General features: G+C 44.6%; 3 protein-coding genes across 4 annotated transcripts; 2 read left to right on the forward strand and 1 right to left on the reverse strand.

Annotated features, from left to right (window-relative positions):
• Positions 1 to 3,371: 3,371 nt before the first annotated feature.
• pus10 (pseudouridine synthase 10) lies at positions 3,372 to 10,945 on the reverse strand. 2 transcript variants are annotated; one of them, XM_080520863.1, is made up of 18 exons: positions 10,839 to 10,945; positions 9,832 to 9,969; positions 9,114 to 9,404; positions 8,949 to 9,035; positions 8,231 to 8,265; positions 8,029 to 8,143; positions 7,881 to 7,942; positions 7,059 to 7,104; positions 6,690 to 6,754; positions 6,520 to 6,605; positions 6,278 to 6,403; positions 5,905 to 5,961; positions 5,740 to 5,816; positions 5,542 to 5,597; positions 5,350 to 5,467; positions 4,378 to 4,520; positions 3,805 to 3,904; positions 3,372 to 3,707 (listed from the first exon to the last, which is right to left on the reverse strand). In XM_080520863.1, the coding sequence occupies exons 2-18, from the start codon at positions 9,955 to 9,957 to the stop codon at positions 3,669 to 3,671; spliced, it is 1,629 nt and encodes a 542-aa protein (XP_080376989.1). In that variant the 5' UTR covers positions 9,958 to 9,969; positions 10,839 to 10,945; the 3' UTR covers positions 3,372 to 3,668. The 2 variants fall into 2 exon arrangements, with proteins under 2 accessions (XP_080376989.1, XP_080376990.1); XM_080520864.1 differs by having other exon boundaries at positions 9,832 to 9,966; positions 10,839 to 10,941.
• A 253-nt stretch (positions 10,946 to 11,198) lies between these two features.
• Positions 11,199 to 18,337, forward strand: cct4 (chaperonin containing TCP1, subunit 4 (delta)). The gene is made up of 13 exons (XM_080494229.1): positions 11,199 to 11,483; positions 12,850 to 12,902; positions 13,015 to 13,104; positions 13,222 to 13,330; positions 13,728 to 13,992; positions 14,080 to 14,212; positions 15,183 to 15,322; positions 15,395 to 15,491; positions 16,407 to 16,517; positions 16,609 to 16,739; positions 17,525 to 17,759; positions 17,959 to 18,072; positions 18,175 to 18,337. The coding sequence occupies exons 1-13, from the start codon at positions 11,369 to 11,371 to the stop codon at positions 18,187 to 18,189; spliced, it is 1,608 nt and encodes a 535-aa protein (XP_080350355.1). The 5' UTR covers positions 11,199 to 11,368; the 3' UTR covers positions 18,190 to 18,337.
• Positions 18,338 to 19,322: 985 nt separating this feature from the next.
• fam161a (FAM161 centrosomal protein A) lies at positions 19,323 to 25,279 on the forward strand (the record flags this gene model as incomplete). The annotated part of the gene is made up of 7 exons (XM_080515976.1): positions 19,323 to 19,478; positions 21,505 to 21,773; positions 22,352 to 23,572; positions 23,869 to 24,036; positions 24,301 to 24,400; positions 24,666 to 24,799; positions 24,994 to 25,279. 7 exons carry the CDS (start codon positions 19,323 to 19,325, stop codon positions 25,277 to 25,279), a joined length of 2,334 nt encoding a protein of 777 aa, XP_080372102.1.
• Between the last annotated feature and the right edge of the window lie 881 nt (positions 25,280 to 26,160).

Here is a 26,160-nt window from a genome sequence, read left to right on the forward strand (position 1 = left end):
GTCTGAAAACAGTGTGAATGAGTCTGTTGTTACCTCGTTGTCGCTGTGTGAAGATATAGCTTCTTATCTTGTCTGTGAGTGCCCCCACCACCCCACCACCCCGACCCCCACTCCCTCGCGCGCTTTGTTTTGAGGTTTTATTTTCCAAACAGGAAACACTAAAAACTGCCAGAAAACTGCACCGTTCACTCAGGCGCCACAGAGCACAACCGCATCGAAACTCAGCCGAGGCTCCAGCTCTCCACCGCCGGCAGGGGAACCCGGCCCTCCTCCCGTCCTGTCTCCTCTTAGCTGCACCGCCTGGATGGTCACAGGGAGGTGTGTGTGTGTGTGTGTGTGTGTGTGTGTGTGTGTGTGTGTGTGTGTGTGTGTGTGTGTGTGTGTGTGTGTGTGTGTGTGTGTGTGTGTGTGTGTGTGTGTGTGTGCGCGTGCCTATTGTTGTATAACAAACACATCAACTCCTTCCTGGTTCAGACTGCAGCCGCTGCTTTACTCCAAACCCGATCAGATCTCTCAGAAGAACTTCTCTCGTTTGTCGTTTCCCGTCATCCTCTGAGGGAAACGTCACGCCTGCCGCTGTGACCCGTGCTCCTGCAGTGAAGTATTCATTGACGCCTGGCCTCGTGTGCAAAAGTTGGAAACGACACATGATTCGGCCTCGCAGCGAAATCCACCATCGGCCTCTGATGTCATCTGGTGTTACGAAAGGTCTGTGTGGAGAAAAACATTTGACCCGTGACTAAATAAGCCGTTCAGCAAAAACGAAAGAGGTTTTCTAGCCTTTTTATTTACACTTTTCGAAAACGGTGACCGAGATCGTTACGAAATTATGACTAAAGAAGTTTAGCATAAGAATATAGGAAATCCGTGGCCACAAATTGAGTGCAGGCGTCTCTTGAGTCGTGTTTATCATGTCACAGTGGACGTCTTTAGCAAAGGTTGAACTGAAACTTTCAAAGTAAACGGGAACGGTACAGTAATGAGCTCGTTTCACCTTTATTCTCAATCGTGGAGCATTTTCTCGTGGGACCGTAAGGAAGGTGGACGTGCACCTCGTGTTGTGTCGTCCTTCGTTATTTTGACCCCCAGCCTCATTTGCTACGGATCAGCTCATAGGAATCCAACAATTGCAGATAAACGGGTGCACTCGAATCGAAACCACCTCACAGGAAGTGGAAGTAAAATTGCGGTTTCTGTGCAGAATCTGCCACTCGCCGGCACACGCTCATGTTTGGACTTCATGAAGAGAAGAAAAAAAAAAAAACCTCAACCCTTTGATGAGGAGAGAAACTGATCAAATGTGTTGAGTTTGCATCACAGATAGAAACTGGAGGCGTTTTTCGGCGGTTGATTTAAAACCCATGAGAACAGCCGGTCGGAATTTATTTTTTTTATTTGCCGAAGAGTCCCGACGCTTCGTGACGTGGAAAGACGATTTGATTCCTAGAAACAATTGTCGCGCCCAATAAGGATCTCTTGTGGTTACATGTGATGGAAGAGAAACATATCAGAGAGTGACGGAACCCTGAGAGCATTTCAGTCTGAATCCAGAGGAGAAACACACACACACACACACTCTCACTAAAGCAAACTGTATTTATCACAGACGCTATAGCCCAGGCTTCCACCCCCCCCCCCCCCCACCCCCACCCTGCTCATCCCATCAGCATCACGGGGGAAACGTCTCCCCCCACATTCCTGAAACCCACAACTATCAGCCAATCACGTCACAGATCGCAAGACAACTGAGCCGTGTGACCCACACTCGCGTGTGTGTGTGTGGAGACTGTGAGGACTGCCCAAGAAAAACAAAACAAAATGAGTCAAGTCGCCCCGAACTTCTTGATGTAAATATGCAAATGCCTTGTTTTGTCCTCTCGCTCCGGGTCTCTGCAGACGAATCGTTTGGTTTTCCTCCCGCGTGACCGTACTTCAAGTCCGCCGATGAGAATAGTGACCCAAAACAGAAGATTCTAAAAGGGGGGGGCGGGTGGGGAGGAAAAAAGATGGTGTCACAAACTGGACCCCCCCTCTCTGGTTTACTCTCACCCCTCTCTGAATCGACTCCATGGAGACAGACCCCCCCCCTCCCAGCCGCCCCCTACCGTGACAGGAAGTGACTGTCGATGTGGAGTCTGCACTGTCGTTTCCGTTTGCCCTTCACCCTGCTCCGAAAGTTAAAAAAAAAAAAAAAAATACTACAAGTGGGACCATGGTTGACCTTTGGTTGACCTTTTGTTTCTTCAGTGCTGGTTTCATCAGGTTGATCGTATCCCATCATGCCTCACTCCTCCCTTTTTTTTTTTTTTTGTATCATAGTGTTTGTTTTATTTATGTTTGTCATTCTAGGCAGTGTTACCTTGTATGTGGTTAAAAAAAAAAAAAAAGGCACCTCTTGAAAGTTACTGAAGGATGATTATGATGGAGACGACGGTGATGAAGATGATGATGGATGCGTTAACTGAATTCTCTTTTTGTTTTCGTTTTTTTTTTTCTTTTCTTTTCTTTTCTTCTTTATGGATCATTTTTGCTTGTTTGTTTTCTTACCAAAACATTAGGGCAAGAACCCAGTAGTGGACTTGCATTGCCGTGGTAGTATTTATTTTGAATTAAATTAAAAGAAATACATTTCAGGGTTTCTGCTGTTGTGTCTCTTCATTTAAGATCAATGATCAACTCCTAATTTTACACTTAAAGACCAGGGGTGTCGAACACCTTTCAGTTCAGGGCCCAATGTGCAGTCCAGTTTCATCTCGAGTGGGCTGGACCGGTAAACTGGCGCGATAATTACATTTAAATCCAAACCATTAAATTACTAGACGTGTCAACATATAGCCAATTTTTAAGTTCCAGGCTTATGCTTAGACACAGGCTGTGTGTCTGTCCGCCACTGTCTTGGGGAGAAGAGCTTTCCTGTGTTTCAGATTAAATGGTTCCCTTGGTAACTGGTGGCCCTTCAGCCTTTGTCACTTAGTGTGGTCGTATGTGTTGCTAAGAGCAAATACAAAATCATATTCTACAGAATTTATTCAGTATGTCGGTAAACTTGGCACATTTTAATCCCCCTGTGGGAAGGTCAAAGTGATCCTCTACCAGAGGGAGCGGCTATTTCCCCGTGTGATGTCATGAAAGGGAAATCTCGGCTTCTCCTGTATGAGCACACGTTTGCTAAAAAGTGGAGGGAGATGACGACACTTTCTTCACTTCTGCAGCCTCATACACAGGCTTCGGGGACACAGTACTGTTAGGAAACCATTAGCAAGTCAATTTTGCATGATATGGGAACGTCAAGTGAGGGACTTTGAACAAAAACAATCAATACCATTTATAGGCCTGATTATAAGAAACATCAAACATCAGCTTAACTCCACTTCTTTATTGAAGCCATAAACAAAGTTTATCACGTGATTAAACATACAAACTCGACATGGTTTTCACTGCTGCAACAAAAAGAAGTTCTCTATTTTATCCTTGATTTTAACCAAACAAGCAGCTTCTCCTGGTTTCTAAGACGTAATTCCTTAAAGTCGACACAAAGCGATTGAACTAAAAAGACCGTCGTGGTTCAGTTAAACACTGAATCGGCCCTGGTTTCACACAGTCGCACGGCGTGGCTTCACTTCTTGCTGTCTGCTCCTCCACGGGGGTGGGGGGGGGGGGGGGGGGGGTCACTCTGGAATCGCAGGGGGCCAGTCCACATCCACTGACTGAGAAGAGGAAACTCATTTAGTGTTAAAAACCCAAACTCCAGAGAGGTTGGAAGATAAACTGCAGGATGAGAAGAGAAAATGACGTGGCTCTCACCTCCACGTCCAGCTCCAGGATGTCGGTGTCGGTGCTCAGCAGCAGACACAGGTTCGGTGTGGTGCGGCCGAAGTCTCCGTGCACGAACTCTTTGATGTAACTGAGCAGTGAGCATTAAGGGAGGATTTTTTTTAATATATATTTCACACTTCCATCAAGAGACAAACATTCCACACACATTCATATTACATGTACTGTGTTCATTGTAGAAGTACAGTCCATGAAAACGCTTCAGAACAATATAGTAAAAGTTTATTTTGCTGCTTTAAGAATCTGTCTTAACATGTTTTCAACAAATAGAGTTGGTGTTATTACATGTTATCTGCTGTTATTACATGTAAAAATATGTTTGACGCTCCCTGACGTTTCTCCACACGTTTTATGTGTAAAATAATCTCACTTACTAATCAATTATTTCAAAAATGCATTAAAAAAAAAAATATTGACACTACAGAAATCGATGCTTTTTCTGTGTAGAAAACCAAGATCAAACCAATTGTTTTACTTCTATTGGACAAACAAATGGACAATATGATCAAATTCCACTTGTAAGCGGGGGTTTGGAGAGGATACGTCCCGGCCTGCGTCTTCAGTCCCAGGTAGAAATGGTGCGAGTCCCGGAAGCGCGTGTTCATGCTGTGGATGACCCGCTGTCGGACGGCCAGCGCCCGCCGGTGCAGGACCCTCAGGGGGGTCTTCTGGTCCAGAGTCAGGTCCTGGAGAGAGAGAGAGGGCGCCGTTCTCATTGATGACGACGAAACACAGTTTGTAAAATTATTCAAATCAGATTAAACACAACTTCACTGATCGCTTTGAGGAAAGAAAAAAAATACATCAACCCTTTAATAATGAACCTTTACTTCATTTAGAAGAAGTTGCTGCAAGAGCAGAAACTGGCTAATTTGATCTATATAATTCTATTGTTTGTAAGATGAGATACAAGTTTAAGTTTATATTTTCATTTTTCAGCATTTTTACAATGACCCAGGCGTCGATCTTTGAATGAAAGTGTGCAGAAGGAAGAATTTATCTGCTACTTTCACATCAATTCAAAACATCACCAGGCAACTTTACGCAACATTACATCATCAACATAAAGACACGCGATCACCCTTTTTTTTATCTATACAGTGATGCTATTAAGTGATGTAATATTGATATAACATCTTGGTTTTAAATGCAATGGTTGATTTGTTTCATCAGATTGTTTCGCACTGTGGCTCCTAATGCAGTCTTGGACAAGAAGGACGGTGGGACTGCTGGAGGACGAGATCTACAGTTGAAACCAGAAGTTTAAATTTTTCCACCGTCTGATGTTAAATCAGACAAAACTCCTGTTTCCTATCAGTTAGGATTCACAAAACTACTTCTAGTTGCAAGTCTGGAGCAACTTTGTTGTGTATTTGTGTTTGTATCATTTAAGCAAAAAAGCTGCAATGGGATTCTGTGGTTTTTTTTTTTTTTTAATCATATAATCTGTGGCTGTATGAAAGTTTAAATACATTTTGGACGTTATGAAAACGGGAGCGGCGCCGCTTCACAGACCTTGATGTCGTTGATGAAGGTGATGTCTTCCTCCTTGATGGTCTTCTGGGTCCAGACCAGCGCCGTGTAGGACTTGGTCTTCTCCTCCTCGCCCTCCTTCATGCGGCTCATCGCCTCCCTGCAGGTCGACAAGGAGTACTGCACCTCCAGCCCGCCTGCAAATCTGTGTGTGTGCGTGTCTTTTCAACATACCTGTTAACGACCTGCAGGTCTCGCACTTTGATTTTGTCAGACGACGCATTGATGGCCTGAAACGAGACAGACTGTTCATGTCAACTCGAGCTGCACAAACAAACAAACAGAGACAAGTTCTATTTATGGATTCAAGAAACACAAATGAGGGCGATTAGTGTAGAAATGTGTTCCAAACGAAGGATTTATTGATTTGACCTCCTGCAGCTGCTTCATCTGCACTCGGCTGATTCTGGATCTGTGAGGATTCAGTAGCTCCATCGCAAACGGACGACCTTTCAAACAGAAAAACCGTCTTCGGGGGTCAAAAATCACACCTGAACTCTAAAATGAGCTCTAAAATTGAAATTTTAAAAATCTCACCGTTTCCAAGAGTGCGGACGTCGACGTCCTCTCTGCCAGATGAGGAGAAATTAAAACCTGAAACAAAACAAAAGAGATGCTTCGTTTTGTAAAAAAGTGAATAATGTCGATGTATACTATAGATGATATATATATATATATAATATATATATAATATATATATATAATAATAATATAAATATAATAATCACATCAAATTAAATATACATATAGAAATAAACGTATTGCCAGATTTTATGACCTTTACCCAGTACAAGTTTTAGATCTTAAACGTTTATGAGACACGCGAGTCTGATCCGTTTCAACGCGTTCTCATATAAACGGCGTTCATTTTCAACTTCACGGCTTCAAGCCACTCTGGCTCGGAGCTCACCGTCGGCTCTGAAGCTGGACAGGATGGGAGCGGCGATCAGCTCCTCCACCGACGACTCCATCCTCCTCTCCCCGTCGATCAGCCAGGGCGTCTGCGGCAGGCTGCGGCAGAACTTGTTGTACCTGCCTGACCGTACGGCGCAGAGGAGAGGGGAAAGCGTCAGGCTCCCTGCCGGGATTCGCTCGGCCCGCCGACACAAACGGAGTGGGGGGAGGGGGGGGGGGGGGGGGGGGGGGGGATACCTGCTACAAACAGCGACGTGTGGAGACACTGGACGGCCCGACGGCTGCAGCTGCTGCTCGGCGGCGCCGGAGGACAAGGGTATTGCCTGAACACACACAAGACAACGACACCCTTTTAAACAGCACTTCATAGAAAACACCATGGGGGGGGGTTATAGTGAGATACTCGCCTCCGGAATGGGGCGTCAGTTATCTTTTCCAGGGCTTTAACGACGGCCATCCGGGTGAACACAGACTACAGAAACAAAACCACGACACATATTTTGATCCAACGACACAGAAACACTTATTTTAACACATTTCAGGAACGAGAAGAAACCAGAATGGGTTTTTTTTAACTGATGTTCTTCCATTGTCATTCTCATTTATGTCTTTTAAGCTTTCATTCAGTGTGGATTTTTAGGGAGAACGTATTGACTTTTTTTGTTATTTTTTTAGTACGGTTATTACGCTGTCATAGACATATGTGAAAAGAAGAAAGAAAGAAAAACAAGTCAGAGACTTTTACACAAGTCCTCTAGTTTTTGTTGAGTGCTCACCTGTTTGTTCTTGGTGGGCTTGAAGCAGTCAGGACATGTGGACGCTCTGACAAACAGGACAGAAGGTTCGAAAGAGGACGAGTCAGCCAAGAATCAGACGATCTTAATACCCGACAGGACCTGGCATGAATCACTCAGAAACTCTCCGAAAGCAGAGAAATGGGAGGTTTGTACACATACACTGATACATACACAGCTCCCCTTCGCAGTGCAAATTTACAAGATACTTAAAGTTTTCTTTTGAAATATGAGCCCATAAAATCTAAATAGGTTCAGGGTTTTTTTTATTAATCTATCATCACAGAGACGGGAGTTACTATTATCACATTCAAAATGAGGGAAATGGTCAAATGCTTCACCTTCGTTATCCCATGTCGTGTTGTGATCGCTTTTATTCGTAAGAATTGTGAATTCTTTCAGCCTCACAGTGCTGCAACTTTTGTAGAACTGAGGTGGTGCAGAGCGGTGCCAATATGACACGATAAGAATTAAATGTATCATATCTCATACATGCTGAATAATCTTTATGGAATTTGGGTTGCAAATATACTGATTGATGAATATTAGTGAACTGAAGTCTCACTATTGTTTCCGTTTTCAAAATCCTCATTTTAATAACATTAATTCCGAAACATTCAGACGGTTTCAGCATTGATCTCTATGAGAATTTGTAACGTGTGTGGACTGTTTTCTATACAGTAGATATTAAAAAAGTGTACTTTTAAACATTTAAAAGGCATTTTATTGGTAATAATTGAAATGTAAGCATTCTCCTCATATTTGCTTTGCATTTTGACGAGTTGAGGGACGATTTGGACTCACAGGAAGTGGCAGTCTGTGTCCGTGTCTGGGTGTGTGAACTCCACGCCCACCTCAAATGAACTCTGGAATTAAAACACACACCGTCAGAAACTGTTTATATGAGGAATTAAATGTTCACTGACCTGTGGGAAAACCTGTGTGCGTTTACCTTGGTCACCACGGCGACGCCCCCCAGCTCTTTCGCCACCAGGCCCTGCATGCTCCACTTGAAGGCCTCTTTCACCTGGATCACGTCGTCCTTATCGAGCGCCATGCCTTTCTCTCTGGGGGAACAAACAAGTCTTACATGTGGCTTGTTTGTGTGTTGGCAATATACAGCATGTGAACGACAAGTCCATTTTTTTTTTTACCTCACTTCTTTCTTCACATGCAGCCAACAGGAGTGCTGCAAGATTCAAAGAAACACGTTAAAAAAAAAAAACTTCAGCTTGCAGTGCATCCTCATCTGCTAATGATGTTTTTTATGAAAACACTGATTTAATAATGTCAGATCCTTTTGCTTCAGGGACCACATACTAACAATGGCATTTAAACTAATAATAACTACAATTGTAGGTATTAGTATATCACTAACTATCCTTTTACAACACATGACATATTTCTCTGTAAAGCTTTAATGTATTTCTTTTATGTCTTTGTAAAACACTGAATTGCTTTGTGTGGCCATGGTGCTCTATAAATACGTTTGTCCATCTGTGTAGTAATCCTGATCACGTGAACTGACTCAGCACGGAATACAAATTAAAGTGCTCCCCCTGGTGGTCAAATATATGTATTGCCTCTAAAGTCATCATCTCTCAGGGCTGGAAAGTTTCATCTCGCAGGTGGACTGGACTCTCTGGCGGTCAATACGTTTGACACCATTTCTTTACAGATTATAATGTAACCCTTATTCAGTTTTTGTAAGTTTTAAGTTTTTCAGGCGTCTTTTATTTACATTTCAGAAGGCACAACGGATTTCAGTGCGCCGCTGAGCCTCGGCGACCAAAAAATGAATCCTCTCGTGGTTTTAACATGAATAAGACTAAACTGAACCTGAGTTTGCTGCATGTGTGAACTGACACCGACCTCACGGACACACAGCTGAGCAGGCAGAGAGACGGAAAGCACCATCGTGTCAAACTCGTAGTTCTCCGACTTCACCGCTTCGGCTATCTGCGCAAGAAACACACCGGGAAACACCTTGGTGGCCGAACACTGTGATGGTCGGAGACACTTCCAAAAGACGCTCACCTTCGCGGCCTGGGCGGAGTCACACAGCTCCTGCAGCACTCCCAGACAAGCCACGCAGACGTGCGACCCTCCGTCCTTCAGCCCGGCAGCAGGAGGAACAGCAGCGTCGCCTTCAGACTGACCTGGAGACGCGCCGGGCTCCAGTTTGGCTCTTTTACGGGGCGGATCTTCGTGCGTCTCCAATCCGGCTGCAGTGAGCGACTCCGTCTCTGCACAGGTGGATTCTGCTGCTGCGGAGTCTTGGCTGTGAGTCATGTCGGAAATAAAAGCTCGGAGCTCCTTCAGTATTTCCTGTGTAGTAACAAAGAAAGGGACGCATGATTAATCGGGAGGACACGAGTGCACCACGATCAGAAGCTTGACAGAGATGATCTGTTATTCAGTGGAAGATGGTTTTTAAGAAGAACTCATTCTGTTCTATTCTATTCTATTGGGAGGAGAAGTGGAAAAAAAAAACTATTGAAATAATGACAGAAAATTTGGAAGATCAATAATGACATTTACATTGTTATTCACATAGAAGCAAATAAGGAGGCTGGATAAATGAGCAGCAGGAGCAGCAGGACTGCACCACTCCATCTGGGAACTGAAGGGATTTTAAACAGTGGCCTTTCTAAAGCTGCACAATTTTTTGGCTGCCCAGGAGGATTTTGCTGCTTGGAGCCCTAAAAGTTCAACTTGTACGACATTTCTAGACGCAATGAAGCCGGAGCTGTACCTCTCGCGGTTGCCGGTACGGTGCGTGGACGCTGACACAACAGAATCTGAGGACACAGCGAGCACAGCAGCCAGCCAACAGGAGCTTCTGGATGATGGGCTTGTCCTTCTCTTTGAGAGGCAGCATGACTGCAGGCTGCTGGAAGGAGATACAAACATTTAATCAGTCAGTCCAACTTACCTCATCCGCCTCCAGGAAAGAAGCTGATCAAGTTAAAAAAACAACAACTTCAGTGCCACCATTAGGGGTTCAGGATGTTGGAAGTGAGAGGAGCAGTAAATGTCTTTACTACACAAGAGACAAGACAAAAGATGCCGTCAACAATGCCTTCATACATTCTAATATTAAGAATAAAAGTAGCAAAACATCCATATAGCTATGTCAAACATGTGGCTCCCATGATAAAACGTGTCCACAATGTGGGGAAATAAAATCCATAGAATTGGTTTGTTGGTACTCCAGATACCCTTCCTGTCTGAATTTAAACAAAGTTCTTCCACACTCAACACCAAAAAAATAAATAAGACAACATTAGATTTTCAAATAAAAGGGAAATGAAAGAAACATCCGGTTTCTGTCAACATGAACCAACTCCTGATTTTTTATAAAATACTGTGTTGGACATAAAGGTAATTTCCATCAATTCTCTAGTACTTAGTGATCATTAATTCTTGTATTTTTTTTACTATGTACATCCTCAGAAATACACTTAAATATGATCCTCACATTTGCAATTTTTTCAAACACAAATTCGCAAAATCAACCTGCATCATCAACCACATCTCCAATATTTTTGCTTTTCTTATTAGCCACTGATGTCATACATGCTTTTCTTTAGCTTTATTTTGTATGTCCTAACCCAACGTGAGATGTAACACTGCAAACAGCCGCCCACGGTCTGATGGATGCTAAAGCTAAGCTAGCCAACATCCAACTTTTTATGCTTTGGTGAGCAGGTGAGCAAAAGCAACACAGTGAGCGGGAAATAAACACCTAAATCAGCCTACCTGATACAAGGTTGACTATCGGCAAGCATGTGTCGAATGAAAACAGAGCAGTGAGTGAATAAGGAGACCAGAAAGTGTTCAGGTTGTGGAGAGCATGTTCACCCGGAGCGCAGTGCAAAGCAGATACAGACACGGCTAATCAATCCAGCTCAGTGTAATGTGAAAACATTGACATTATTTCCACCAAGAAGAGGCAATATAAGACTTTTTTCATTTATGTATAAATACTATTTCTGACACAGACATTACTACACCTGCTTTAAGTGAAGAAATTGCCATAAATGAAGCCCGTTATCTCGTCAGTCCACTGCTCTGGTCTGGCTGCGTCATCAACATGCTCCTCGCGCGGTGACAGGCGGGTCCTTCTTCTTCCTGCAGCAGCCAGCGCTCTGGAAGCTTCTGTCAAGCTCAAGGCGGCCGAACCTTAATCTGAGTCCATCCGAGCCGGAACCGCCGCGTTTCATCCCCGCGGGTCGTCTCTCCCATCCCAAAGACCCTGAATAACATCATCCACCGATTATAAAGTTAAGATGCCCGAAGCGATGGCGGCTCCCAAAGTCTTAAGCAAAGGATACAAAGGAGGGGCGTATGTGGACCGCGACAAGCCGGCCCAGATCAGGTTCAGTAACATCTCCGCTGCCAAAGGTGAGAAAAAAACTAGATAAAATGTCAAAAACTGCAACTGTGTGTCTCAAAAATCTCCATCCAGTGAAGATCCTGTGTCTCAAACTGGGCTGGGCACCGTTATTCCTCTGTCGCGGCCAACACCTCACCCCGAGCCCCATCCCCAAACCCCGTTGAATAAATTCTCAAATTAACTTTTATCCACTGTTTTGAGCGTTTTCCCACACATTGATGGCAGAAAATAAAGTATTTTCGCCATTTAGCACGGAGGTTAATCTTTTCGGCCTGTAGCACTGCAGCGTCAAACTTATAAAAGTCGTAATATGTATTTGTTGGTGTACCAGTCTTATTGTCTCGAGCGTGGGGATCACACCGCGCAGTCTTTCTTAGAGATGTCTGCAAATCTGCTGGTGGAAATGGAGAATATGTTACACATTGTATAATACCAACATATTTCATTTACACGTGGAAGCATGGAAATGACGATAAAGACCCGGAAACCTTAAATATCTGTACAAATGTGAGTCAATCGTGCCAAATTTGAGTTTGTAAGATGTTCATGACTGGACAGAATCTCAGCATGAGCAAACTTAAAGTGCTGCACACTCTATGACGCTGGGCTCACTTCCTTGAAAATGATTAGTAAAAGTAAAATCCACAAGCCATGTTTAATTAATTCAGGGGAAACGATCTTAATTAGCGAGTATTAGTGATCCAAAGTTTTGCATGAGACTGCAACAGTTATATTGGAATGACAAGTTTTAATTTGAAAATAGTGCTTGTTTTTAGACAATGTGATAGTTGTTGTGAGAGTTTGGATTTTTTTCCACCACAATTCCCCAAAAAAAGCTTGAATGCAAGTATAGATGGTAAATAGAGGATCTTGTAGTTAATACATAGATAGCATGTCAGATGGTTGAGGTAAAAGATATTTTCTTCTACGAATATATCCTATTTTTTGGGAATGATTACAGTTTGCATCTCAGCAGTTTAGACACGACAATCCACTCTTGCGTGTGTAGGAAGTGAAAGCACTACTAACTGGTGTGTGATGCAGTATTTCAGATACTGCATAGTTCAGAGTTTCTTATTGATTTAATCCACTGATTGTTTTCTATCATTTGATAAAAAAAAAAAAGAATTGGCACAACACTTAGCAGAATTGAATTAAACAGGAAAGAACGAGATCAGGATCTTTTCAGTCTTCTATTAAAGTGATGATTCCGAGATAAAGTCCTTGGTGTACACATGTTTATTCAGGCGTAATGTGTCAGCAGTGTCGTCCTTCAATGCAAATGTCACTGCTGTTTGATTTGTTTGTGTTTTGAGGTAAAAGAAGGTTTGAAACGTTTGAGTTGAGACAATCTTCTACTTGTGTGCTTTGCAGCTGTTGCAGACGCCATCAGAACAAGTCTGGGACCAAAAGGCATGGATAAGATGGTCAGTGCAGATATAATTTCCTTTGGGATGACTTACCCTTTTCTTTTTTTTCCCCCTTAAATCTCAGCATCCCAACAGAAGCTGTATTTTCTGTTTGTTTTTTCCCCTTCAGATCCAGGATGAGAAAGGTGACGTGACCATCACCAATGATGGAGCCACAATCCTCAAGCAGATGCAGGTTCTTCACCCTGCAGCCAAAATGGTACTGCGTTTGATATTCAACAACTTGAATGTTTTTGAATGGTTTAAGACCATCCGCTGTTTCTTGGTTATTCAATTCCTTGCGTTTCCTAAACATGGATTGAACCGTGCGTTTCAGCTGGTGGAGCTGTCCAAAGCTCAGGACATCGAGGCCGGCGACGGCACCACGTCCGTGGTGGTGATCGCTGGCGCTCTGCTGGACGCCTGCTCCAAGCTGCTGCAGAAAGGTAAAGAGCTGCCAATGACTGGAAAGGAGATTTAACTCCGGGAGGGGGGGATTAGAGCACGGAGGGAACACAGACACTGACGACAGTAAATGTTGACGAACAAGGAATTGGATTCACAGACGTTGCCTTTTCCACCCATGGCAGCGTATCAGGAAAAAAAAAGTCTTACTTGAGCTTTAGCTCCACCAAAGACCTGATTTGAAGGGAGCTCGCTTTCATGGAAGCATCGCCAATGTCTCAGCTCAGGTGTCAGTGTCGTGTTGTATATGCTACTCTTAAGAAATGTCTTTAAAAGAGTCAAAGTCTTCTAATAGGTTTCAATGATTTGTTTGGCGCTTTGGCCCAGGGGCCTTATGTTCAACACCCCTGATTTTACTGGCCGTACGTCTTGGCGCAGGTATCCACCCCACCACCATCTCGGAGTCCTTCCAGAAGGCCGTGGATAAAGGCGTGGAGGTGCTGGTGTCCATGAGCCGGCCGGTGCAGCTGAGCGACCGTGAGACGCTGCTCAACAGCGCCACCACGTCGCTGTGCTCCAAGGTGGTGTCGCAGTACTCCAGCCTCCTGGCGCCGATGAGCGTGGACGCCGTCATGCGGGTGATCGACCCGGCCACGGCCACCAGCGTCGACCTGCAGGACATCAAGATCATCAAGAAGCTGGGGTGGGTCTCTGAGACAGTCTGCGTTCGTTCAAATATCCTGCGGTGGCGATGTCTTCACGTGGTAATCGGGGGTGTCGCCACTTTCAGGGGAACCATCGACGACTGTGAGCTGGTGGACGGCCTGGTGCTCACCCAGAGGGTGGCCAGCACCGGCACCAGCCGGGTGGAGAAGGCCAAGATCGGCCTGATCCAGTTCTGCCTGTCGCCTCCCAAAACGGACGTGAGTCACGATGAACAAATCAACCGACAACAAACGTCTTCCGTCGGCCTCTCAATGAAGGGGCCACCAGATGACCACCGAGGCTTCGCCACTCCAAGACTGTCGAAATTCGATTAAAAGATGTCGAGAAGACACTTTCTAGACCAGGCTCTCTGAAGCTTCCTGTAAATTTAATGTAGAACAATCTTTTTAATCCTATACCTGTTATCGTTTGCTCATGGCTAAAACTGCTCAAATGTATTTGTTTGTTTTTCATGCCAAAATTGCTATTTAATAGGCTAAAATTGATATAAAAAGGCTGCAAACTGATAAAATTGCTTTAAGAAATACTAGATGTGCTGTTAAAAAAAAGCTAAAACTAAATTGCAAAAAAACCAAAACAGAATAAAGTGTTAGGATGATTAAAAACAAAAATAGCTAAAATGCTACCCTGTCACGAATGCAGCAAAAACGGGTTGGTTAAAATGGCTAATATGATGAGAAAAAAATTGTCAAATGACTTAAACGATCACACTCGCTGAATCTGTTAAAATAAGCTATAAAGCTTAAAACTGCTGAAACGGCTACAAATGCTAAAACTGCATAATGAATGACTTTATTTTGAACATGAACAAAAAAAAAGAATTTTGGGGACAACGCGCTCCATTTTACCAGATATACCAATCTGGCTTTACATGTTTGAAAGGGGGTTGGAAGAAAATAGATTCTAAACTTTAGTGAGACAACAAATGACTTTGTGTGTGATCTCTTATGATTAAACATATTTTGTGGCTCCAAAAAGAATTTGATTTGGCAGTTGCAAGATTAGTCATCGAGGAATTGGTTAACTCCGGATGTCTTATGTGGAGTTTCACAGTATTTGGCACAGATCAACGGATAACTCTAAATGATCAGGTTAATGTTTTTAATGTGGGAGTTGTTTTTTTTTGAAGACCTTTGATTCAGGTTCCTTTATTTCCCATCTCTGCAGATGGACAACCAGATCGTGATCTCCGACTATGCCCAGATGGACCGCGTGCTGCGGGAGGAGCGCGCCTACATCCTCAACCTGGTGAAGCAGGTCAAGAAGGCCGGCTGCAACGTGCTGCTCATCCAGAAGTCCATCCTCAGGTACGTCGGCCGCAAGTCCCATTGACGGACGGTGAAAGGGACGGACGGTAACTCCTCACTGTCTCCTCGCAGAGATGCTCTGAGCGACCTCGCCCTGCACTTCCTCAACAAGATGAAGATCATGGTGGTGAAGGAAATTGAGAGAGAGGACATCGAGTTCATCTGCAAGGTCGGTGAGCTCACGGGTCAACTCGTTTGGCTCGTCAGTTTAAAAGGGGGCAGTTAGAACATACTTTCCCAAATTAAATATCAGTCCTAATGAGTGTAGCGGTCATATTTTAATCATATATAGCATGGAGCAGCTCTACTCTGTGAGCCCTGAAGCGCTTAAGCATGTTGCACAGCTGGAAGTTACGTGGTGCACTTGAACGCATCGTCTTGTGGGCTGTCAGCCCTGAGAGTTCAAACCACAAACGAACATGGTGGCTCGGTCACGAACTCTCTTTTATTACTTAAAACAGGTCGGCGAAAAGTATTTGATTTGAGGTGAGGAATACGCTGTGCAGTTGCTGAATCTGTTTCTCGTTTTGGTCCCATGACAGCTTTTACAAAATGTCCGTAATGCATTTGCATGACGTTGGCTGGGTTCATCGTTATGCAAATGAGCTGAGAGCAGCTCCGGGGCGATGCACTGCGTCTCGCATCAACAATGAATAGGGAACTCGAAATTGACGCATCTTGTGGACACGTGATTTTGACAGGCCAACGCATCCTTCAACTTGGAATTATAGTAGAACAGCGTCTGTAATATTCTGGTTTAACATTACCTGCATATCAAATATCAACGCGTATCCAATACCGTGCCTCCCTAGTAACAACCTGTTGATGTGTGTGACGCCATTAAACTTTCGTGCCAAAACGATCAGACCAGACTTGCAGCATTGATGCAACAATACTGGATATTTACACACTGAAGTTGCCATTTTTTGTCACCTCTACACAATTTAGTTTTGCTCAAAGTTTCTAAAATGTGTCATTATGTTAACAACAGAAACAAAGAATATTGATGTAAACATCAAGTCTGACCTCTTTGTGAAAAGCTAGACAACTAAGTGAAGTAAATAAAGCGTTTGGTGTCCGTCAGACTATCGGAACCAAGCCCATCGCCCACATCGACCACTTCACCCCCGAGCTGCTGGGAACAGCGGAGCTGGTCGAGGAGGTCAACCTGGACGGATCCGGAAAACTGATCAAGGTGAGAGCAACGCCTTCGCCTCTGTGCCCCTCGCGGGTTCGCTTTAAAAATGCGTCGCGATTTCTAATGTGGCTCATGTGCGCCGGCGCAGATCACAGGCTGCAGCAGTCCCGGGAAGACAGTGAGCATTGTGGTGCGAGGCTCCAACAAGCTGGTGATCGAGGAGGCCGAGCGCTCCATCCATGACGCCCTGTGTGTCATCCGCTGCCTGGTCAAGAAGAGGTCAGTGCAGCGCCCCTCAGATTGCGGCACTCGCGCGCACACACACACACACACACACGCACCCTCTGACAAAGGCGCTCTTGCATCTGTCCACCGTGCCGGAGCGTAACGAACAGAGGAACAGCAATGCTTGAACGCTCCCCTCTACTCACTCCTGACTGCTCCTGCTGTTTGGATGGAGAGCTTTCACACACATCTTTGAAAAAGAAGGCTTATTGTCACACACACACAAAAAAAATAATAATGATGGACTTGCATTGTGGTTTAATGTCTTGCAATCAACAGTTTACCTTCTTTTCAGGACCCCAGGTCAGGGATGGCTGCTGTCCTCTGATTTGTAAATCAAATGGGTCATTTTTGTGAAACCTATGAATACGTATAAAACATTTTAAGGGATTGAGATTCTTAAATTGCATTGCTATCATCAAGGATGATATTAGATTCATCTCAAATTGTATCGAAACCGAATATTCTGCTACTATCTGGCCAACAGGAAATGAATCATACAAGGAATTAGTGAACAGATCAGTGATTGGCTAAGAATGAGTTCCACCAGTGAGAATGGCCATTTCACTGTCAGACGATAGGAAATCCTTTGGACAAAGAATTATGAGGGGGAAATTGTGAAAACGGCTCTTTTGGTCATAAAGGTTTCCGACCACCTTATCGCGGCCAGACACACAGGTCACAGTCTCGCGATTCTTATTGGTGCCTTGTTGTTTCTCCAGTGACTGACAGATGTACTGAGGTGGTGTTCATGTCTTCGTCGCTGTCCCGTCTCTCAGGGCCCTCATCGCCGGCGGTGGCGCTCCAGAGATCGAGCTGGCCGTCCGCCTGGCCGAGCACTCGCGCACTCTGGCCGGCATGGAGGCCTACTGCGTGCGGGCGTACGCCGACGCGCTGGAGGTGATCCCCTCCACGCTCGCTGAAAACGCCGGGCTGAACCCCATCTCCACGGTGACGGAGCTCCGCAACAGACACGCCCAGGGAGACAAAGTGGCCGGCATCAATGTCCGCAAGGTTGGCGAACCCGCTTTATGCTCCTCCTGAAAGAGCACTTCATGGAATCGGTGTCATCACAGAGTCTGTTTATTACATGTTTGATTTTCTGGCTCATTTGAAGTCACATGACTGCAGTTGTGAGATGATTGCTTTGTATTGTCTTGAGCTTTTTCCATGAAACCAGTATTGAAGAGACTGACTGTGTGTGTGTGAACAGGGAGGAATCTCCAACATCCTGGAGGAGCTGGTGGTTCAGCCTCTGCTGGTCTCCATCAGCGCTCTGACGCTGGCCACAGAGACGGTCCGCAGCATCCTCAAGATCGACGACGTGGTGAGACCCCACAACCACAAATGGCCCAAAAATAGTTCAAATGTTTCAGTAGACTTCAGCCAATGCTGATTGTCCCGTTTGCTTTTCTTCATCGTCTTCCAGGTGAACACCCGTTAAGTCTGTCCAGTGAGTCCCGTCAGTAAGCCTGTTCTGTTCGTACTGCGAGGAGTCGGAGAACCGTCGACGTCAGTCTGCTCAGATTCCAACTAAAGTTGTTACGTTGCATAATTTAAATAAAAGCGGCTTGTTTTTTGTTGACACTCCAGCTCCCTTTGCTGTCTTTCTTTTCCTACAAAACCAGGTTTTCTCGATCATTTTGAATGTTTTACATCTCAGAACACTTTGAGTTGCGAGTTACACATGTTCATTTTGAAACATTTCATCATTATAATAAGAATAGAAATGTAAGATACACGACTGCTCAATTACAATAGTAAAAACAATATGCTTTAAATTTTTCTCAAACTGAGGTCGTTATGTCCGGCCCTAAAGAAGAAAGGTTAAAGTTCAGCGCTCATCTTGGCTCCATGGTACTCGGAACATCAAATCAGGCCAGAACTCTGGGTGTGATTCTCAACTCAAACCTGAAATTCAACAACCATATTAAGACATTAAAAACAAAGGCTCACAACCATCAAGAAAATATTTGAAGAATTAAAGGATTTCTGATTGACAGAAACTTGATGCAGTCATTCTCAGCAGGTGACGGTGTTTTTACAGGAAAACTGAAAATCTGTCGGATGTGTGCAGCTCATCGAGAGTCGTCAACACAAAGGGTGGAGCACATTACACCTGAGCCTCAACCTCTCCACTAGTGTGTCAAAGTATCCACTTCAAAGTCTCTGTCTGTAACACTTCCAATGATCTCGGCCCTGAATACCACTCAGGTTTACTGGTAGGATGTCAAACATTCAGACCTCCGAGATCCTCAGGAAAATATTTTTTTTTATTCATGTATTATTTGCTCCGAATTAAGTTTGGAAAGAAAAAAAGAAAATTACATTTAAAAAATGTATTCCTATTTTTATTTTTTTTCATTCGTATATTTATTTAATATTACACTTTAATTAGTTTAAACTTCCGGGGGAGTTTGAACCTGCGTGACGTCACTTCCTTCACAACCAAACTTGCTCCGTTCCTACGGAGCGACCTGCTCCACTCTTTAAACAGACAGCGGCACTACACTCTCTTCTCTTACCCAGTCTTATGGCTTTGTTGTTAGTCCAGCTGGACTCGGGGTGAGTGAAGTCATGTCGAATGCTCACCGGACTAATGTTTTGGTGACTTCGTGTCTGAAGACCCCGGTAGACCCGCACACCAAGGTGCCGCTCGCCTCCTACGAGCGGGACGGAGCGCTGCCCTACACGGCCGCGGCTCACATGGACAACCGGGACTACGAGAAGGAGGTAAACGCTGGGGAAAGAAAAAAAAATAAACTAATTTAATGTTGTTTAATCACCCAGAAAGCCCGTTTTACTTTATAAGTTAATTTGTATCTGACACTAAATTACTGCAGTGTTTCTACATTTACTGAAAGGACAATAAAATTAACATTATCTTGCATTTTTTTGGAATGACAAAATAACATTTGCTTTGTGACCATAAACAACGTTTTGAGACAAAAACAATTAATGAAACATGAACTGCTGCTGCTGAGATCTACCGGGTATTAAAGCTTGCATGTAAATACAGTTTAATTTAATTAATTAAAGGTGATTTCGTTCATCAATCTGTCCTATTCCCCTTCTAGATTCATTATTTGTTGTCTTTTTGATGTAAAAGTGCAACTTTCCATAATTGTATTACATTTGTCAAACAGATCAGGTAGATTTTCTCATTATATCAGCAGGCTGTCTGACAGTTTCAGGTCATTCCATGAGGTGGAAGGGATTTGATCTGTACAACTTGTTGACCTGCCTATTCTGGGACTTCCTTCTTGACTAGATTACCAGGCTTCCCATTCAGTTTGTAATCCCACGCACTCCTCACTTATCCCCGAGACAACACTGCCATGCTTTTTTGCAGGGACTTGTGTGAAGCTCTCAATGAATGAAGACATGATATTGTGAGCAGGGTAATGGAGGCAGACGCTTGATGCACTTGTGGGGACGTTAGTTTAGCTCTTCATGGTAAGCCAGCCTCCTGTGCTTCACCATATGGCCCATGTGGCTGGTCTGGCTGGATAATAGGCTTATTCCTGGAGGAGTTTGAATGGTGGAGCCAAGCAGAGCTGCTCCATTACAGAAAGCATGACGGCTAAATCAACTTTGGACTAAACTTAAAGGTAAAATGTAATATGTTGTTGTACAAATTCCAGAAAAACCCACGATTGCGAAGTAATGCATGCAATGTGATCGTAAAGATGTTTATATTTGGGGTTCGTAAGTCATAATACCACTTTAAGCCAGTAGATCAGAAGTGTCAAACACGTTTTAGTTCAGAGGCCACATACAGCCTCATTCTGAGTGGACCGGAATTGTAAAATAGTTCAATAATAACCTTTATATTGAACTGTAAAGTTTATATTTGTTGTGACGCAGAGTTTACAGTGCGAATGTCTCTACTTTATTCAAAACAACAATTAGTACAGAAAATGACTACAATCTCAACCAATTTTATTGAAACCTTCAAGTACAAAATACAATGAAATGTCTTAAAAACTTTTCCTGTAGCTGGTGTATTATGGTTTTTTTTTACAAACTCCCCCTGACAGCATGGCTTTGAGGCTAGTTTGTTAGCAACAAGGCTGCTCGCTTTCATGGCCACGCCACGACACCTCAGGTATGGTCTCGGTGTTGTGTTGTGTAATCTTAAGAGATCTGTTTTCTAAACAAGATGGTGTGATGAGTTTCTGTAGTGTCTTCAATCCACCAGGAGGGGAAAAAAGAAGTAATTGACTGAAACTGTTGACACTTGCAACTCAAGGAAGCCTGAAAGTCGACTGAGTGATAGACATCACTCACCACTCGCAGTGGCCATAACCTTATTGTTACCTGTTGTACCTTTACGGTCAACCTACCTTTGGACCAGAGCTCTGTCTGCTCTGTAGTTACCCCTACTACTTTTGCAAATGTCAAGGAAAATCTGATAAGACACGTTCTACACTCCAGAACAATTTGGTCAACTGCCTCATGCTTTTATTTTGGAGACTTGTTTTGTTTTGGTGAGAGTGGGTGTGGGTGTGTTCGCCAATGTTCGGCTTCCACTGTCATGTTATTCCATGTCATTGAAGAGAGGGGGGGTCCACACATCTTTGTCTCCACGAATAAAACGCTGGAAATGCAAGTTCTATACTGACTTCATTCAGAGTAGGGTAGTACAGTATAACATGCATCCTTTCAGATCAGCATCGCATTAGTTTCTACACAAATATGTGATAAATTACCGTTGAAGTTCCAGTTCCATGCTGACAGCTTTTTGTCACCCTCTCAGCTGGAGTATGAAGACTCGGGGTCAGATTTCTATGACGAGGACTGTCTTGGGAGTGGCGGCCCTCACCTGACCCGCAACTACAGTTTGGCAGGAGGCCGCTTCGATCTGAGTGAAATCTTCTTCTCCAACGAGGAGTACTACAGCAAGCTGGAGGAGCTGAAGAAGGCCCACTTGCGCACCATGGCTGAGCTGGAGAGCATGTACCGGCAAAAGCTACAGCTCAAGGCCATGGAGCCTCTGGATGTGACTGCACTGGACTCGGGGCTTAGGTGGGTGGCTTCCCGTCAAGATTGTGCTCTGTATCCGTTTTGTTTCAACAATATTATTGCCGTTGTGGAAAGAGGCACTGGCAATGCACACAATTTATACTGAAATTAAAAACAAGAGAGCAATGGAACACCTGTACCTCATCCTCTTTGTTCTCCATAGTGCAGGGGCCTTCAAGTTGCAACTCTGCAGCCAAATGTAGCTCTGCAGCTGCTCTAAATTGGCTTTGGGAAGCTTTCAAAATATGTCATGTAAATAAACATTTTACCATTCTCATTTTAATTGCATTACACACTGATTTGTTTTAGTCGGTCAAAGAAAAAAAGTAATAATACAGGAAAAATTGTCCAAATATATTGATTAAAATTCCAAGTACAGCTTTTTTTTAGGAGAAAGAAAAGAAGGTTCTCAGTCTTGAAAGCTCTCACACAAAGAATTGGACTGAAAACAGACCATCAGCAACTCCAATGAATCTTACAAACTTTCAATGGCTAGATGTTTTTACTGGTTGGTGCTTTGAAATCAATGAGTTTAACTCGTTGGTTTCCTTTTCCCTTCACTGCCTGTCTTGTTTTGTCAGATTCACGTGGGAGAATGCCAGCCCAGCAGCTTCTCGTCAGCTCAGGAAGTCTCACTCTGCTGTTGAGCTGAGGTGGGCTTCCAGACAATCCGACTCTTCAGATGAAGACGAAGCCACCAGCAACTATGTGGAGAAAGGCCTTCTTTTCTCACCCAAAGAGCACATCAAGAACATGTGGAGAGACTTCAAGGTGTCCCCTTACCGTCACCACATGTCCTCCTCGCTGCATAGCCTCCCAGGAGAAGCCAGGAGACACCAAATGAGATGGGGAAAGAAGCGGCGGGAGGATGTAGACAGCGAGCTGAGCCACTGGAAACACAGAGTGACCGTCCCAAAGCCATTCCAGATGACGCTGCGCGAGGCCGAGAGGCAGAAGCATGGCGTAAAGACGCGATCGGAGATGGAACAGGAGAACGCAGAGCTGCGGCGGCAACTCGAGGATCTCACAGAGTGTCAGAGGAAGTTTCGTGCGAGCCCTGTACCCGCACACGTCCACCTCCCACTTTACGAAGAGCTGCAGGAACGGAACGAGGAGCGGCGGCGGACCATGAGAGATCGAGAAGAGCAGCATTTCCGAACGGTTCAAAAGCCCTTCAGCTTCTTGGAGAGGGAACGACGGAAGAAGGAGCAGAAGCAGCTGTGCCAAATGCCATCTAACCAGGAAAAGGTCAGACCCTTCAAAGCCAAGCCTGTTCCCAAGTCCGTGTATGCAGCAGCTTCAGGCGAACGCATGAAAGAGGAGCAGCTGTATCGATCCATCAAGATCCAGATGAGGGCTCAGGAGCTGCTTCACAGTGCGTCCATGCCTCCCAGCATGCTCACACGGCGACTCAGCGATCGCAAGAAGACTAAAGATGGGGAAGCCGCGTCTTCGGGGGATGACTGCTACTCACACCGGCCGCAGATCAACAAAGAGGTGCCTGATTTCGAAGCCAGTTACCGGCGCTTCCAGAAGCACATGGAGAAGCGGAAGGAGGTGAAGCCCACCACTGCCTGTGAGCCCTTCGAGCTGAGGACCTCGCAGATCCCTTCAAACAGAGAGCGCATCCTGGCAGACATAGAGAAGGACCAGGGCAGCCCTCGCTTGCTGCGTTGGCCCCACATCGGCTCCAAGTCGGCCCGGACACCAAACTCGAGCCTCTGTTCTTCCCTCTCGGGAAGTCTGGAGGTCCTTCCTGCAAAAGAGACTGACGCCACAAAGAAACGTCACGAGGCTGTGAGGTACCTCTCTAGGAACACGGAAGCTTCCATCTTGTTAGACGAGCTAGAATCCTTCAGTGTCGTTTCTACAGGTAGAGAACATAACTGTTGATTTTGGCTTTTAAACTCCTTTAAGACTGCTGTGGTGTTGATTCCTTTTACCCAACATCCTTTGCAAGTGTCCTTGTGACCTACCCTTCACCCCAAAACTGTCACATAGCAAAACTGCTGCACTTGTACACTCAACTACCTGGCCACTCCCCCCGAAAGCCCCTCCTCCAACCCGTCATCCGTGACTCGGTTTTCTCCGTGAGTAGAAAGGCGCTGCAGGAGAGGAAGCAGGCAGAGGAGGATGAGGAGCGCTGGAGAGACAGGCAGAAGCAGAGGGAGAGGACGCTGCAGAGGGTCGTTGTGAAACGTGCCGAGGCTCATGACCCCCACCTGGCTCTGTCGCAGACCAACCACAGCAAACTCAAAGAGTTCAGGTACAGAAAAGCTTCTATCTCCTCATATCCTTCTGATATGTTTTTATTTATTTATTTACTTGCATTATGCATTCTTTTTCTACATTCTAAGACAACCTGTTGGCTGTACAGTCATGTTTCATACCATACACTGTGAATTAGGAAACAATAGTGCTCATTGTGATGAATTTTATTGCAGTGGTACATACAGCAGCGTCTGAACCTCAGCCTTCAATACGAGGCTTTGAGTGATGAAGTGATCCATGTGATTCATGTTCTCTACAGAAAACAAGACCTTCAGCGCAAGAGGGAATACCAGCAGGAGATCAAGGAGATGCGTGAGCGAGTGAAGGGGAGGCCGCTGCTGCTGGAGCAGGTGGCACAGGTGAATGTCACCAGACTTGCATGGAAACCCACATTCAGATGGTTCAAAAATGACAATTGACACTTTCACAAGCAAATACCATGTATCTGAATGCAATGCAACTGTCATTTTTACTTAAAACGATTGCTCCCGATCTAGTCTGAAATCGGTTTAAAATAGAGAAAGAACTAAAACATCATTATTGGCTAAAATCCGGTGTCGGGGCCAGTACTTCACAGCTCCGATCAGCCTGTCACTGATCACACTTACTGCGCTCTCACCACAGAGGAATGCCAGACAGACTGCAGTGAAGCGCTATCACAAAACCCTGCACAGATGTGACGTGACTGAGGAGTTCATCAGCAGCAAAGCAGCACCGTCAAGATTCAAAGCTGCTCAGTCCAGCGACGGCAGGCAGAGGTAAACACGCCACATGTTAGTCACGCACATCGTCACTGTGACGCGTACAATGGTGGGAGTAATGCCTGATGAAATAAAACATCTGTACTTTAGTCATTAGCTGGTGATTGATTTTTTTTTTTGGAATCAGTAACACAGACGCAACAGTTTATGTTTCGCTGTGCTCATCCCTTTTTGTACCTTCTTTTGATTAGTGACCAGGAGGAAGCAGGCATGGCGTACGTCTCCTACAGAAAGGTCTTCCTCAATGATGAGGATGTGGATGACCGTCCAGGAGAGAGAGAGGAGGAGGAGAGTGACGGGGCCTTGAGGAACCGAGAAGACGGTGAGGACACCGGCGGCAGACGCTCACGCGAGGAGCGCCACAATGATGGTCGCCACTATTCTGATGAGAGCGACCACTACTCAGACGATCATGAGAATTACTCTGATGACAGTGAACACGATGCCGACACTAAACAGCAGGAAGCAGGAGAGTGATGTCATCAAACACCATTGCAGACTTCTGTATGGAAACTCACTTAGATAAATGTAAATCTATAGTATCAGTAATGAGCTAAGAGGAAGATGCTTCTTGTTTGAATTTTAACCTGGTACAGCTCTCTAAAGTTGGAAGATTTCTGGGTTAAAAATGAATGTTACAATCAAGGTGATGATGCTGTTTCTGGTATCAGTTTGTGGCTTTGCTGCTTTAATAAAAACTGCACTGTAGTACACATTTACTGGACACACTACTGTGATGACAGTCATTGCACTGTAGACATTTTTTTGCATTCATCATTCTCGTATGCTTCACCAGATTCAGTGTTGCAGGGTGTTTGAGACAGACTATCTAATACACACCCACAGTACAAGCGTTTGAGAAGAGAATAAACACTGAAAGAAGGCCCGCTGGCTTCCATACTTGTCTCCTTTCATGGAAATAAAGGTCGAACTAGAAGTATACAAACTGGATCAGCCAGAGGAATGGAAGTTTTTGGATTATGCTTGTCCGATTCTTCACTCCAGACCTGTCCGCCTTGTTCGAGCCTAACTGGAGCCTATTGCTCCGGATAACATAGTTCTGAGGGTCCAGAGACCACAAAGCCCTACAGAACAAGCCAGTCTGCAAGATGATCTAATCTGACCAAACCACCAAGCAAATGGTAAAAATGTCAATGAAAACAGGTTTTTTTTAAACAAATTTCTAAAGAGTTTCGGACATAACACAACACTGAGACCCGAGCTGAGATATGTGTTGAGTTGTTAAAAACATGTACAATGCAACAGCTATAGGAGAAGTTGGTTTGACATTTCGCAGTATTGTGCACCAGAATGTTACATTAAAATTGTCTTTTTGTTATGATTGCATTCACTTTCAG

The sequence above is a fragment of the Blennius ocellaris genome (genome assembly GCF_963422515.1).
Source record: "Blennius ocellaris genome assembly, chromosome: 3".
NCBI lineage: Eukaryota > Metazoa > Chordata > Actinopteri > Blenniiformes > Blenniidae > Blennius > Blennius ocellaris.

Coding starts and splice junctions, on each gene's coding strand:
- cct4 (XM_080494229.1), top strand. CDS start 11,369: ATGCCCGAAGCGATGGCGGCTCCCAAAGTCTTAAGCAAAGGATACAAA. Junction 15,323..15,394: donor ATCCAGAAGTCCATCCTCAG/GTACGTCGGCCG, acceptor GTCTCCTCGCAG/AGATGCTCTGAGCGACCTCG. Junction 16,518..16,608: donor GATCCGGAAAACTGATCAAG/GTGAGAGCAACG, acceptor GCGCCGGCGCAG/ATCACAGGCTGCAGCAGTCC.
- pus10 (XM_080520863.1), bottom strand. CDS start 9,957: ATGCTGCCTCTCAAAGAGAAGGACAAGCCCATCATCCAGAAGCTCCTG. Junction 8,144..8,230: donor CATGTGAAGAAAGAAGTGAG/GTAAAAAAAAAA, acceptor TTGTTCCCCCAG/AGAGAAAGGCATGGCGCTCG. Junction 6,606..6,689: donor ACTGACGCCCCATTCCGGAG/GCGAGTATCTCA, acceptor GTGTGTGTTCAG/GCAATACCCTTGTCCTCCGG.